A 12969-nucleotide genomic window follows, 5' to 3' on the forward strand; every position below is an offset into this window, starting at 1 on the left:
TAAAAGGAAGCAGAGGCAATTGCTGGGTGGGGAGGTAGAGACTATGGAAGGAGAATGAGGGATCCTTTCCCTGAGCACAGAGGGTTCCCTTGGATAACAGCAAGGCCCAAGGACACCCCTGTCTTCCTGTAGCAAGGAGCCATATCAGCCCAGCCCCAGCCCCTCTCCATATCAGCCCTCCATCTGTACAGCCTTCAGAACCACATTGTTCAGCTGAGATTGTCCAGGAAGAACGGGAGACCCAGGTGAAAAGGGGGATAAATCTCTTTTGTCTACCTCTGGAGTCTTTGAATAGGAACTCTGAACAGCTGTGTGGTCTCCCAGAGCCATGCAGTGCTCCCCAGAGATCGGCTGGATGTATGGATTTCCTTTCAGAGGACTCATTCCACCCCGACAAGGCTCATATCTTCAAAACCTTAAGACAATTTATCATATGTGTTTGTGACTTATAGTGAGGCATGACATTGGCATCACTAGAGTGCCAAATGGATCTTTTGAAGGAATTTCCAGTCCAAGCATTTACTCTGTCTATGGGACTTCAAACCAATACAAAAGTTTCTGTGTTTGGAGGGGGAGTCTGTAGAAAAAGACCTTGGTCTCAAAACTAGGAATGGTGGGGAATACTTTAAAGGCATCAGAAGGGTCCTGTTCCATTTCTCATGCCAGTGTTGAGCTTGAATTCCTAACTTTTGGAGATGAAGTCCTAGTATGAACAGGAAAGCCTTGGAAGGAAAATAAACTTGGAGGATTCACTTTCTGTTTCTACATGAGTTTGCTCAGAAGTAATCAATCAAACAAACAAAACCCAGTTATGATTCTGTGTTTTTAACTGAAGAGTTATATTAGCAAGATATATTAGATCTTTGTGTTCCCAGGGCTTCCCAGGGATTCTTGGCCATTTTATTGGATTCAGAGTCCTCCCAGAACAGCCCCTGCCCATTTCATGTCAGCAATGCCTTGGGAGCTGTGGCACAGCCGAGGGCTGTCCAGTTGCCCATGGGCAGGAGGGTGTCTTCCACCCTTGGGCAGTGTAGAAAGGTGCTGCTCATTGCTCAGAGTTGCTGCCATGGGCATCTGGTGCTGCCACAGCTCATGAAACTGGCAGCAGGAACAAGTCAGGTGCTGCAGCCTGGGGGTACAACACCCCAAAACAACACTGTGTGGCCCATGAAAGGCCAGTGCACCCAAGGAAACAGTGGCTTAAAGCACTAAGTGAGCAGGAGCCACAGCCCTGAGGGCACTGCAGTGACTGGCAGGAGCAGAGCTGTCCATGGTGATACCCCGTGTCTGGAAGTAAGGGCACCTCAGACCCAGGGAATGTGGTGCCCTGAAAGCAGTCAAAGGGGAGGGTGATGTCACAGAACAAGGTGTGGCAGAAGGTTTGAAAGATTAATTACATTAGGATAAATAAGCTATTGTTTGACTTGTACATAATTTGGATATATCCACCTGCACTTAACACGTGCAGACCCTGCCCCTCCCTCTGCCCCTGCCATGGCTTTTCCCCTGCCTCTGTCTCTGTCATGTTCTGCTCTTTCCCAGATTTCCAGCCTGCCCAGCAAGGCAGGGGGAGGCAAGGACAGGAAAGAGAGGTAGCCCTGGCATAGGCAGGCTCTGTGCCTTTGAGCAGAGGGGTCCAAGCAGCCCTCCTTTGCCCTACAAGTTTTTCACAGCTCAGGCCAGACAGTGAAAAATTTCTCCTAGCCATGGCCCCAGGGTGCTGTACTCCATGGGTCCCAGACACACCAGGAGTCCAGAAGCAAGGAAGAGGGTAGCTCTGGCTATTGCGTGTCTGATCAAAAAGCCAACAGTGCAGACAGAGGTCCCTGCTCCCCTGGCCTTCAGAAAATTTCCCAGGATTTGGCAGCTGGAGGGTTTTGGGCTTCTCTCTGCAACTGCTGAGCTCTCTAGTCTGTCAATCCCATATCTGTCATATGGCATGGAAAGGTCTGAAAGGCTTTTGAAAACCTTGTCTGGATACAGGGACGTCCATTCAGACGTGGTGAAGGGCCACATCCAGGCTTTTCTTGACCATCCGGTTGTGCCACCATGACCCAGGGACACCTACTGGCAACTCAGATGGGTGTGAGGCTGCCACAGAATGGCACCAGTTTCCCCAGTTGTAGCTGAAATCAGCTCTTGACTGGTCTCAAGTGTGTCAGATCTTGGGAGTTTTTGAGTCTGCTCCCCACAGCCCAGGACCTGCCAACTCCTTACTTGCTCCAGCTGGGAGGCAGAGACTTTCACAGCCATGGCCAGGATACCAACAAGCACTGTGGTGTCAGGGCTCCTGGATGGTCATGAAGATGGTCTGTCCTCTCTGAGGGAGAAAGGTATTTCCCTTTCTAAAAAAAAAAATAAGGAGGAAAAAAATTGTGGATCAAGGTAAAGACAGAGGGATTACTTGCTGCTTACCGACAGAGGTAAACACAGGCTTGACTTGAGGAATTTCTATTCTACATTTTACCAATAAACCAGAGAAACATTGCAAGAAAATGCAAAAAAATCCCACAAAATTGAACTAAAATGCCTTCACTCCATCCCCAATTCTTTTTCACAGACACAATGCCTCTTGCTCATTCCTCATTCTCCTATTTCCTCCACCCTTAAGCAGCACAGCGGGATGCACAATGTGGGATTGTGGTCAATACACAACAGTTTCTTTCTATGCAAAGATGGACTTTACCAGACCTGATCATGAAAAGCAGCAAGATTTTGGCAGTTTGCCTAAAGTTCACATCTTCTTGCCTTTCCAGACACAGCTGCTAGGCATGCAGGCTCAATCTTTCTGGGGGGGGTGGTGTGTGGAAGTCCTGGTGCTTGAACACAAAAGGAGTTTGACTCAAATAATGTTTGACTTCGCTTGTGCCACACAGAGAGTCTGTTCTACATCTCCAAGCAGAGCACAATCCAGATCCCAGCCCCTTCACTCCAGCATCCATTTGAGGCAAGGTGCTGCAACTGCCTCACTCAGCACTAGGTTGATGAACTGTTGAAGTGCATCTGGCATTGGCCTGGACATGAGGGGCCCCTGTCCCATCCCAGGCACAGCAACACTCCAGCATAAGGGGATCAATTCAGGGGCTTCAATTCAGTGGTCTGATAGAACCACTCAAAAGTCTGTATGCTCATACAAGGACAGGAAAAGTTCAGCAACTGGGGACTCTGCTGAGGAGATGCTGGGATGTCCCCCCACACGGCAGTCCTTGGGTGTGCTGGTGAGAAGCACAAGAGTGATGACCATTTCCTGAAAACTTTACCACAAACAAGACCACAGGAATGAACATCACCTGCCTGCATGAGATGCCACCAGGCCTTGAACTGAGCATTCTGCCCATGTTGACATATTAATGTCCCGGAAATCCTTGGGCTTGTCCTCCAGCACTTACAGAAGCCCTCAAGCAGGAAAGAATGTTCCATGTGCCAGGAAATGAAAAGGCAGCAGTGCAGGAAACCAGGACACAGCCCCTACCATTAGCTGGGATGGTTCACAACTGACATGAGCTGGTCAGAAAATTATGACTTGCACAAAGGTGCCTGTGGGCCTGAGGCAGTGCAGGACTGCTATAAAAGGCAGCCCAAGTCTCTGCTCTCGCATCCACTTCTCTCACCTCCTTCTCCTTGGGAATCAGGTGAGTGGGAAAGCTCTTCTTCTTCACCTGCTTCATCTAACACAGACTGTGCTATGCCAGGGCTGGGAGCTGCTTGTGCTGGGAGAGGGAAGGGGAGAGAAGGTGTTGTGCAGAGAGAGGCTGGGACTTGGCTGAGGAGGCTGCTGGGCTTTGGGCTGGGCAGTGTCATGTGGTGCAGGAGGTGCCTTGTCTGCAGGGGGGTTGGGTGCAGGGCTGCTTCTCATGTGTGTCTGCTTTGTGCTTCTCCCTGCCCTGTGTGCCAGGTGCCCCTGTGAGCCAGAGACATGTCGTGCTGCCAGCCCTGCAACCCTTGCTGCCAGCCCTGCGGCCCGACCCCGCTGGCCAACAGCTGCAATGAGTGCTGTGTCAGGCAGTGCCAGGACTCCACCGTAGTCATCCAGCCCTCCCCCGTGGTGGTGACCCTGCCAGGGCCCATCCTCAGCTCCTTCCCACAGAACACCGCCGTGGGATCCTCCACCTCCGCTGCCGTTGGCAGCATCCTCAGCTGTGACGGAGTGCCCATCAACTCCGGGGGCTTTGACCTCTCCTGCATCACCAACCGCTATTGTGGCAACAGGTGCCTTCCCTGCTAAAGCTGTTGGCAATGTCCTTGGGCAAGAACCTTCAAGACCTCACAACATGGTGTTGGACAAGACATTGTATTTAAAGCTTCAAGCTATTGTTCCCTTCTTCTAGTCTCTGCTCTCTCTTTTTCCTTTGCTTTCTGTGTCTCCCCAGGCCACCCCAGGGGGGCCTGTCACCATCCCTCCCTCTGCAGGGCAGGCAGATGGACACCCTGCAGGAGCTCCACTGTGTCTTAGTGACTGCTGTTGGTGCCTTCTGTGAGCTGCCTTTCTTCTTTAGACTCATTAAATTTTTTGCATCCCAGCCTGGGCCCAAGTCCTCCTTCATTGTCTGACATCTCTTACATTCTGCTCAAGGAAAAAGGTGGAGGAAGGAGAGGGTCGGACTCAATGCAGTGCATTTTACTTTTCACAGATAAGTTATACAGCAACTCTTAGTTCTGTGCTGCTTTTTAACAGGAGCCATGCAAACTCAGTGCGACCTCTCTGTAAGGACTGCACCAGTTCACTCTAGCCAGCTTGCTACCTAGACAAATTTGAGGGCTGGGAAATCAGCAGCTGTATGAAGCTTATAATTGATAATTGATAATTGATGGATTCTGTATTTGCAATGGAGTCACCTTGGCTGTATGGACAGACTGGGGAATAAGGCGCTGGAGAACACCACTGCAGAAAGGGATCTGGGAGTCTGGGTCAGTGGCAAGTTGGATATGGGTCAACTGTGTGACCTGGCAGCCAGAATGGCCAACTGTGTCCTGGGGGGCATCAGGCACGGCATTGCCAGATGGTCAGGGGAGAGGAATGTCCCACTCCGCTCTGCACTAGGGCAGCCTCACCTAGAATATTGTGGCAATTCTGGGCACTGCAATATAGGAAGGATATAAAGCCATTAGAGAGCATCCGAGTAGGGACAGGGAGATGGTGAAGGGTCTGGAGGGGCCATATGAGAAGCAGCTGAGGGCACTTGGTTTTTTCAACCTGGAGAAGAGGAGACTGAGGTCAGACATCATCGGGGTCTGCAACTTCCTCACGAGGGGCAGCAGAGGGGCAGCTCCAATCTCTTCTCAGTGTTGACCAATGACAGGATCTGAGGGAAGGGCATGAAACTGTATCAGTGGGTGTTTAGGTTGCATATTAGGATAAGGTTCTTTCCCTAGAGGGTCTTTGGACACTGAACAGGTTCCCCAGGGCAGTGGTCACGGCCCCAAGGCTGTCAGAGCTCAAGGAGTGTTTGGACAACACTCTCAGGGACAGAGTGGGATTGTTGATTTTCTTCTGTGCAGGAGTTGGACTCGATGAACCTTATGAGTCCCTTCCAACTCAGGACCTGTGTTTCTCTGATTCTAGCTTTTGTGAGACAATCCCTTGATGAGCAGTCTCTCCCTTTGTGCCTGAGACCTGTGCAGAAGGAACAACCCCTCAGTAGCTTTTCCTACTGACCTGGGGTCAGATGTTAGGGAGGAGGAGCTATTCAGTCCAGAAAGCTGTGGCAGAATCACAGAAGATGATGCACCTGCACAATCAGGATCAGATGTATCACAAGGGGAAATGTGCACTTAGACCACTCACATTCCCACTTCCCACCTGTGCCCACATATTCCAATCTAATTGTCATTTAGTCTTACAAATTTCCTACTTTTCTCTCATGATGCTCTCACACACACCTGTGGATACAACCAAGCACAGGGACAGAATCAAAACCGTCATGCCATTGGGTTGCCGGCTGCCACATTTTATCCCTTCTATATGTCAGAGGAAAGCTACTCTTTCACCTTCCTGCCTCTTCCCTAGACATATTCAAACTCTTTTCTCCAGATGCCTCCTACTCTTTGACATCTTCTGTTTTTTTCTGTCCTGTCGCTGATGATCTTCTGCCATCCACTGCTCTGCCAGATTTGTCTGCACCCAGCCCTGTCATGGAAAGGGGAGGGACTTGACATCCATCTGTGTCTGCTTTGCTCCTGGGTGGAGAAAAGGGGTAGACAGAACACCTGAACCCCATGGGTGTCCATCAGTCTCTCCCTACAACTGCATTTTCTCTCCCCTGCTCCCCCCAGATAGAGGACATTCCTCAAGAGAAAGATCTCTGTAAACAGCACATGCTGCAGAAACCCCCATCCAGGGAGAGACACAATCCCTCATTGCAGCAGGAGGATGACAATCCAACACAACCCTATGCTGTACAAACAACCCTTCTCTGTCCTTTCACATAGGCACACAAACATCCTCTGGCAGCCTGTGCCACACTGACCTCCACACTCCACCTCCTTGGCAAGTCCAATGAAAACCCTATTTGAATCCCTTCCAGTAAATGCCAAGGACATTCAGCTCAGAGCACTCCTTTACTACTCTGCTAGGGGCCTCTGCTAGTGAAGTGAGCAGGAGTTGCAAGGTTTCAGTTGTCAGCACAGCAACTTTCAGGATCACATTGTCCAGGGGGGATGGGAAGCCCAGCGGACACAGGAGACAGGGATAAAACTTTCCTATCTACCTCTGGAGCCAGTCACTTTGGATACTACCTTGCATCCACTCAGGAAATTCTCAGTAGTAGCCAGATGGGATAAAACTGCTACCAGAGCATGGAAGGAGCAGGAGTGAGGGAGCTGGCTTAGGGATGGGTGCAGGTGTGGGTAGTGGTGTTCCCAGGAATGTAAGCCTCTGGGGAAAGGAAGGCTGGGGGCTGCTGGAAACGTAAACAACTGAACTTGGCAGGAATCACACAGGAGGAGTCAGAGCAGGCAGCTGCAGCTTCTGCAGATGAAAGGCGTCACCTGGCAAAGGCCAAACCATTTTGCCAGGAAGCTTGCTTTTGAGAAAAATCTTCTGAGAGGAGAGACAGTGGGTGGTTTCCCCTGTGTGGTGATGCCAGCTGATGCAGTTCCCCTCTGCTCCCTGAGGCCATGAGGCCCTGAAGCCTCATATAAGGCCAAATGTTTGAGAACCACTGTTTCCAGGCAGGGCCTCATTTGAGGCTTGTGGAGAGATGGGTTTATGCCATGGCTAGATTTCTGTGTCGCTGTTGCTGGTGGGGATTCTTGGCCCTTCCAGAAATGATACTGTTTTCTGGAGCCATTGACTCCAGCCCTGATATTCACCACCTTCCTTATCCCAGCCTCCCCATGCTCTGATTCCTCTTCCCGTAGCTCCTGGCTCAGGTCAAGGACCTAATGGGGCAGAGGACTCCCCCATCCCCATAGAACCACCAGAACCTGTAACCTCAGAGCTTTTAAATGAGACAGGAGCAAGGACCCTGGGAAACAGCTCGGTCCCTGGAGGCTGCCTGGTGGTAGCATGAAATGTTTCGTCTGGGTTTGAGATTCTCCTCAGTGAGACTTGAGTGCTGTAGCCTTGCCTGTGTCCCCTCAATGCCTGGCACTGTTGGAGAGTGTAGGAGGCCAGAAAACAAACGGCTGGGGTGCGTGTGTCTCATACAGCAATAGCAGGATAGCAGTGGAGCCAACCAAGGACTGTTGGTAAGAAGACACTGTGGGAAAAACCAGGATATGGCTGGAGAGGGGGCCATACAGAGGTAGGGCAGCTCTTTTCTGGGACAAACATCCTTTTTCTGGCTCCTGGAGCACAACACTGTACAGAGCAAGCACAGGAACAAGGTCAAGAGTCAGGCATGGACTGTCGACAAAAGGCTGACCCAGCAGAGGGGATCATTTGTGCAGTTTTAGGAGTCTGTTTATGTGCAGAAAGAAGTTACGGAATCTCCTGCTTCCAAATGAATATCTGATGTAGAATATGCAGTTTTGAAATAAGAAAATGAAGTACTAAAATCATCACTGGCTTCTGAGAGGGAGACTGAATTAAAACTGGGAATCCATTATGACTGAGAATGATCATCTTAGGACTGTTCTTGCTTTGGCAGAGTGCAGGGAAAGACAATGATTGGAGAATTTGGATAGGAAAAAGCATAGGAGAGAAAAGAGAGGCAATAGAAGGGAGAAAAGCAGCTGAGTTATTACTGCTATTTAAAATCAAGCAACTTCAGAAAAAATTACAGGAAGAAAAAGAAAAAAAAGCAAAAATTAGAAGAAAAGTTAGAGATGATACTTAAGCAACATGCCAATGCACTCAGAATTGTACAGATTAGAAAACTAACTGTATCACCTGAAGGCTGGGATGGAATTATAAGGGGTGATCCCTGTGATAATGAACTAGGGGGAAATTATTCTTTATCTCTTTCAAATTCACCCATGTCTGATGCCAGATCCACATAAAAACCCCGAGGTGGAGTGGGAAGCCATACATGAAAAATGGTCCATTTGATCTTCTTCAGGGGCTGATTTGCAAGAGCATTATGCTCACAAGCCAGGCAAGATTGAAATCCAGCAAGTAGAATCCTCTCAATTCACTCACAGTCATCACCCGGACATTTGGATTCCACTTGGTTCTCATCAACTGTTAATAACATTTCTAATAGGTACGGGAGCACAACATTCAATACTAACACAGTGGGATGCTGAGAAGCCGCGTGTGCGACCTGGACAGCAAAGATTTAAAATCCCTGTAGCAAATGGAACAAGGGCTACACATGAACTGCTGAGGTTAATTATGGCTCCTTGGTGAGAAGTGGATGTCAGCCACTGGCTTTTTAATTAAAGATCACAATGAAACTATTTTGGGTTTTGATGTTCAGAACAATCAAACCTGGTGTCCCATCCCTGGATGGGAGTGTGTGGTCCTTCTGTTCCAGTGTTAACCCCGACCCTAAAAGAAATCCAGAGGCTGCAGAGTGCTTGCTCCATGTGGCACCTGCACTCTCTGATTCAGGGATTGCTGGATTTTTACAGTGACATGAGGTGGAATTTCTGTCCTTCTGGCTCATTTGGCCCCACTAACAGCTGTGCTATCCACTATTGCAAACCTGGCAGCCACATTACCAGCAGCTGTGGAGTGCTGGCATTGACAGGCTGGGAACAGATCTGGAGAAAAGACGGACTATCACTTGCTCACACTCCCTTTCTAATTCTCTTTTCTGGCCAAACAGACAGTCGTGGTTTACAGTTTATTCCAGCTGTTTAAATGCCAACACCACACCTTTAACTGCTGCTGTGCTAAATTCTGCAGAACTTGTAACTCAAATTCAGAGGGCATCCCACTCCTGGATGGCAAGCCTGGATGCAAAAGAAATGGTTTTTTATGTTTCAGTGCCAGGAACATGACGAAGCTCAATTTGCACTTGCCTGAGAGGGAGGGCAAAACAGCTTTATCAGACCCCAAAGGGGTATAAACATTCCCCCATGACTGCACAGGCTGTACTTGTCAAAATTTTACAGTGTCACTCCCTCTGGACATGTAAATATGTAATTTTCTAATTTCAGGAGGCCCCCCTGAAAAGGTAGAGGAAGCAGCAGAAGCTGAGATTACTCCCAAGGAGTGTCAGGGTCAAATAGGCCCTGATGGACCAAAGAGCTCCTTATTATTCAACTCAACTGCATTTAAAGAAACAGAATAGAGATATTCTGAGTGGGAAAAGGAACTTGTGGTACTTCTCCAAGCTGTTAAACAGCTTGGGAGACTAAGGGGAGACCTGTCTGGACCAACTCTGCTGAGATTTGTGATGTTTTCGCTTTCCGGGAACGTTCCTGGGAATGACACCAGCACATCCCACTGAAGATCAAGTTAACCACCAAAGGTCTGCTTATTCTTCTTGGAGGATAATCATTGCCAGAAGGAAACAAATTTGCTTCACACATCAACAAGGTCGACCCACAGAATGGAGACACTCCCTCCTTTTGTTTATGCTAGTCTGTATGGTAACTATGTGCATTCTGCCCCACAAACACTGCTCAGCTGGGGGGGGCCATTTGCTGGGGCAGCAATTACAAAGGAATGAGATGAGGACAATTTGCCTACTGACATTCCAAAGATAACCTATGATAATGCAACTAAATTGGAAAGGGAATTCCACTCTTGGTGGCAATTAGGTATTGTCACTTATGACCCCACCAACAGTAAAGCACAGCTTTTGTTCTAACAATGCACAATGTTTTGGTATATCCCATACACCCGGTCGTTGTGTCAGGAGTAAATCCCCAAGGTGCTGCACTTAGTCCCCTGGAACACAGAGCATGGGCCTGATGGGATGGCTCCACCTGTATGGGAAACCCTTGTACTTTGGTATTTGTAGACAATGTTATTGTTACAAGTTATTATTCTTGTTACCCCAAGGTTTGTGTTTGTAACTTTGTCGACATTATGGGATGTGATTTTAGTTATTCAGCTCCTGCTGTATCTTACCAATTGTTATGACTTAATTGTTAAGACCTGCAGCCTATTCCTGTGGGAATGAATCTTGCCTGGATGAGAAAACTGCCCTTGAAACAAGGTCAGGAAAATGGACAGAAAACTTTGAGTACCATTCTTCCTGATGGAGAAGAAATCCAGTGGGTGAAAAAAGATGGAGAACACCATTTTGGGTGGTCACCAACAGCAACTGGAATACTTAATAAGATGTTGCATCCTGTGATCGCTCATCTAATGTTAACCTTTTTGCCTTTTATTTTGGTAATCAGATTGTATATTAAGATGTGGGGGATTAGAAAGAGGGTACCCCGAAAGCTGAGAGATTGGTCATAGAATGCTTTGTTCCTTTCTCTCTCTCACTTTCTCTTCTTTTCCCTTTTCTGTGGGTCAGATTCATCCAAACATGAGAGAAATGTTATGAATTAATAGTAAAAACATAAGTCATTTGCATAAACTCAGCCAAAAGTCATTTCCCACTGCATATGTTGAGTACGGCTGATACCAATCCGGACTTGTGAACTACCCTGCATCTTAGGCAGGAGCTGGGTCCTGCCTGTGCTGAGGGACTGTTTGAGGTATGTATCTCACATGGACACTGGACCAGATAATGGAGGGCAGGAGAAGGACGAGATGATGTTGTGGGCTGTGCCCAGCCACTGCTGTTTCCCTTGACCACTGCTGTCAGCCTTTGGTGCCACGGTCTTGCTGGTGATCTTTGGCTGTTGAGTAGCCAGGGATGTTTTTGTCATCTCCCAAGGAAAGGGCACTACAGGGAGTTCCATCATATGCTTCTTCCACTCTCTTCCCTAAGCAATATGGAAGGCTTTCCACAGGATGAAGGAAGACTCAGAGGCCTAGGCTTGGATGCACAATTTAATTGAGTCTAAAGAAGAAAAGAAGTTGGCTCACAGGGAACAGGAGGAGCAGCTACTAAGATGCAGTGGAGCTCCTCCAGGGTGTCCATCTGCCTGCCCTGCAGAGGGAAGTAGGACAACAGATTGCCCTGGGCTGGCCTGGGGAGACACAGAAAGCAAAGGAAAGAGATGGAAGAGTGGGAAAAGGAAACCCTGAAGCTCTAAACACAATGTCCTGAAGCTCTATCTCCTGCCCAGCCACATATTCTGAGGTCTTGGAGGTTCTTGCCCCAGGATGTTGCCAGCAGCTTTAGCAGGGCCGACACCTGTAGCGGTTGGTGATGCAGGAGAGGTCAAAGCCCCCGGAGTTGATGGGCACTCCGTCACAGCTGAGGATGCTGCCAACGGCAGCGGAGGTGGAGGATCCCACCACGGTGTTCTGTGGGAAGGAGCTGAGGATGGGCCCGGGCAGGGTCACCACCACAGCAGAGGGCTGGATGGCAACGACGGAGTCCTGGCACTGCCTGACACAGCACTCATTGCAGCTGTTGGCCAGCGGGGTCGGGCCGCAGGGCTGGCAGCAAGGGTTGCAGGGCTGGCAGCACGACATGTCTCTGGCTCACAGGGGCACCTGGCACACAGGGCAGGGAGAAGCACAAAGCAGACACACATGAGAAGCAGCCCTGCACCCAACTCCCCTGCAGACAAGGCACCTCCTGCACCACATGACACTGCCCAGCCCAAAGCCCAGCAGCCTCCTCAGCCAAGTCCCAGCCTCTCTCTGCACAACACCTTCTCTCCCCTTCCCTCTCCCAGCACAAGCAGCTCCCAGCCCTGGGCTAACACAGCCCATATCAGCTGAGATCTGCAGTGAGGAAGGACGTGGTCTTGAAGCAGGAGGAGAAGGAGAAGAGGCTTCCCACTCACCTGATTCCCAAGGAGAAGGAGGTGAGAGAAGTGGATGCGAGAGCAGAGACTTGGGCTGCCTTTTATAGCAGTCCTGCACTGCCTCAGGCCCACAGGCACCTTTGTGCAAGTCATAATTTTCTGACCAGCTCATGTCAGTTGTGAACCATCCCAGCTAATGGTAGGGGCTGTGTCCTGGTTTCCTGCACTGCTGCCTTTTCATTTCCTGGTACATGCCAAGTGCTTTCCTATGGGAAGGGTCATTTCCCTAAGTGCTAGGATGAGAGGCTCAAGGATTTGTAGAGCAGAAAAATGCCAATGGAAGAAGGTGCTTTAAATCAAGGAGTTTTGTCATCCCTTGTGGGCAGGTGATTTGCCCCAAGGTCATTCCTGTGGTCTTGTTTGTGACAAAGTTGTCAGGTCATGGACACTGCTCTCATGATTATTGTACATGTGCCCAAGTACTGCCATGTGGGATGGGGGGAGAATTGGAAGAGTAGAAGTGAAAAAAGTAATGTCTTTTACAAAAAAGACAGTTTAATAATTAGATACCTGTTGAAAGGAGAGGGGAAATAAAAAGAAAAATGAACAACAAAGAGAAAGAAAAATATTCACTGAAAGAAAACAAGTGATGCAAAAGAAAACAATTCCTCACCACCTGTCCCAAGTAACAACAGCCCCCACCAACTTCATCCCCCCAGCTTTATTGCAAAGTGTGATGCCGTATGGTCTGGAATA

The 12969-nt window shown here is 49.0% G+C and overlaps 1 protein-coding gene and 1 pseudogene across 1 annotated transcript; one reads left to right on the forward strand and one right to left on the reverse strand.

The window, feature by feature from the left end:
• Nucleotides 1-3559: 3559 nt before the first annotated feature.
• LOC103758068 (feather keratin Cos1-1/Cos1-3/Cos2-1) lies at nt 3560-4225 on the forward strand. The gene is made up of 2 exons (XM_029963237.1): nt 3560-3632; nt 3915-4225. Exon 2 carries the CDS (start codon nt 3917-3919, stop codon nt 4223-4225), a length of 309 nt encoding a protein of 102 aa, XP_029819097.1. The 5' UTR covers nt 3560-3632; nt 3915-3916.
• Nucleotides 4226-11635: 7410 nt separating this feature from the next.
• LOC108642874 lies at nt 11636-12366 on the reverse strand (annotated as a pseudogene).
• Between the last annotated feature and the right edge of the window lie 603 nt (nt 12367-12969).

This window comes from Manacus vitellinus, unplaced genomic scaffold, assembly GCF_001715985.3.
Source record: "Manacus vitellinus isolate BGI_N305 unplaced genomic scaffold, ASM171598v3 scaffold_100_pilon, whole genome shotgun sequence".
Classification (NCBI taxonomy): Eukaryota; Metazoa; Chordata; class Aves; order Passeriformes; family Pipridae; genus Manacus; species Manacus vitellinus.

Bases quoted from the DNA above. Each gene is read 5' to 3' on its own strand.
- LOC103758068 (XM_029963237.1), top strand. From the start codon at position 3,917: ATGTCGTGCTGCCAGCCCTGCAACCCTTGCTGCCAGCCCTGCGGCCCG.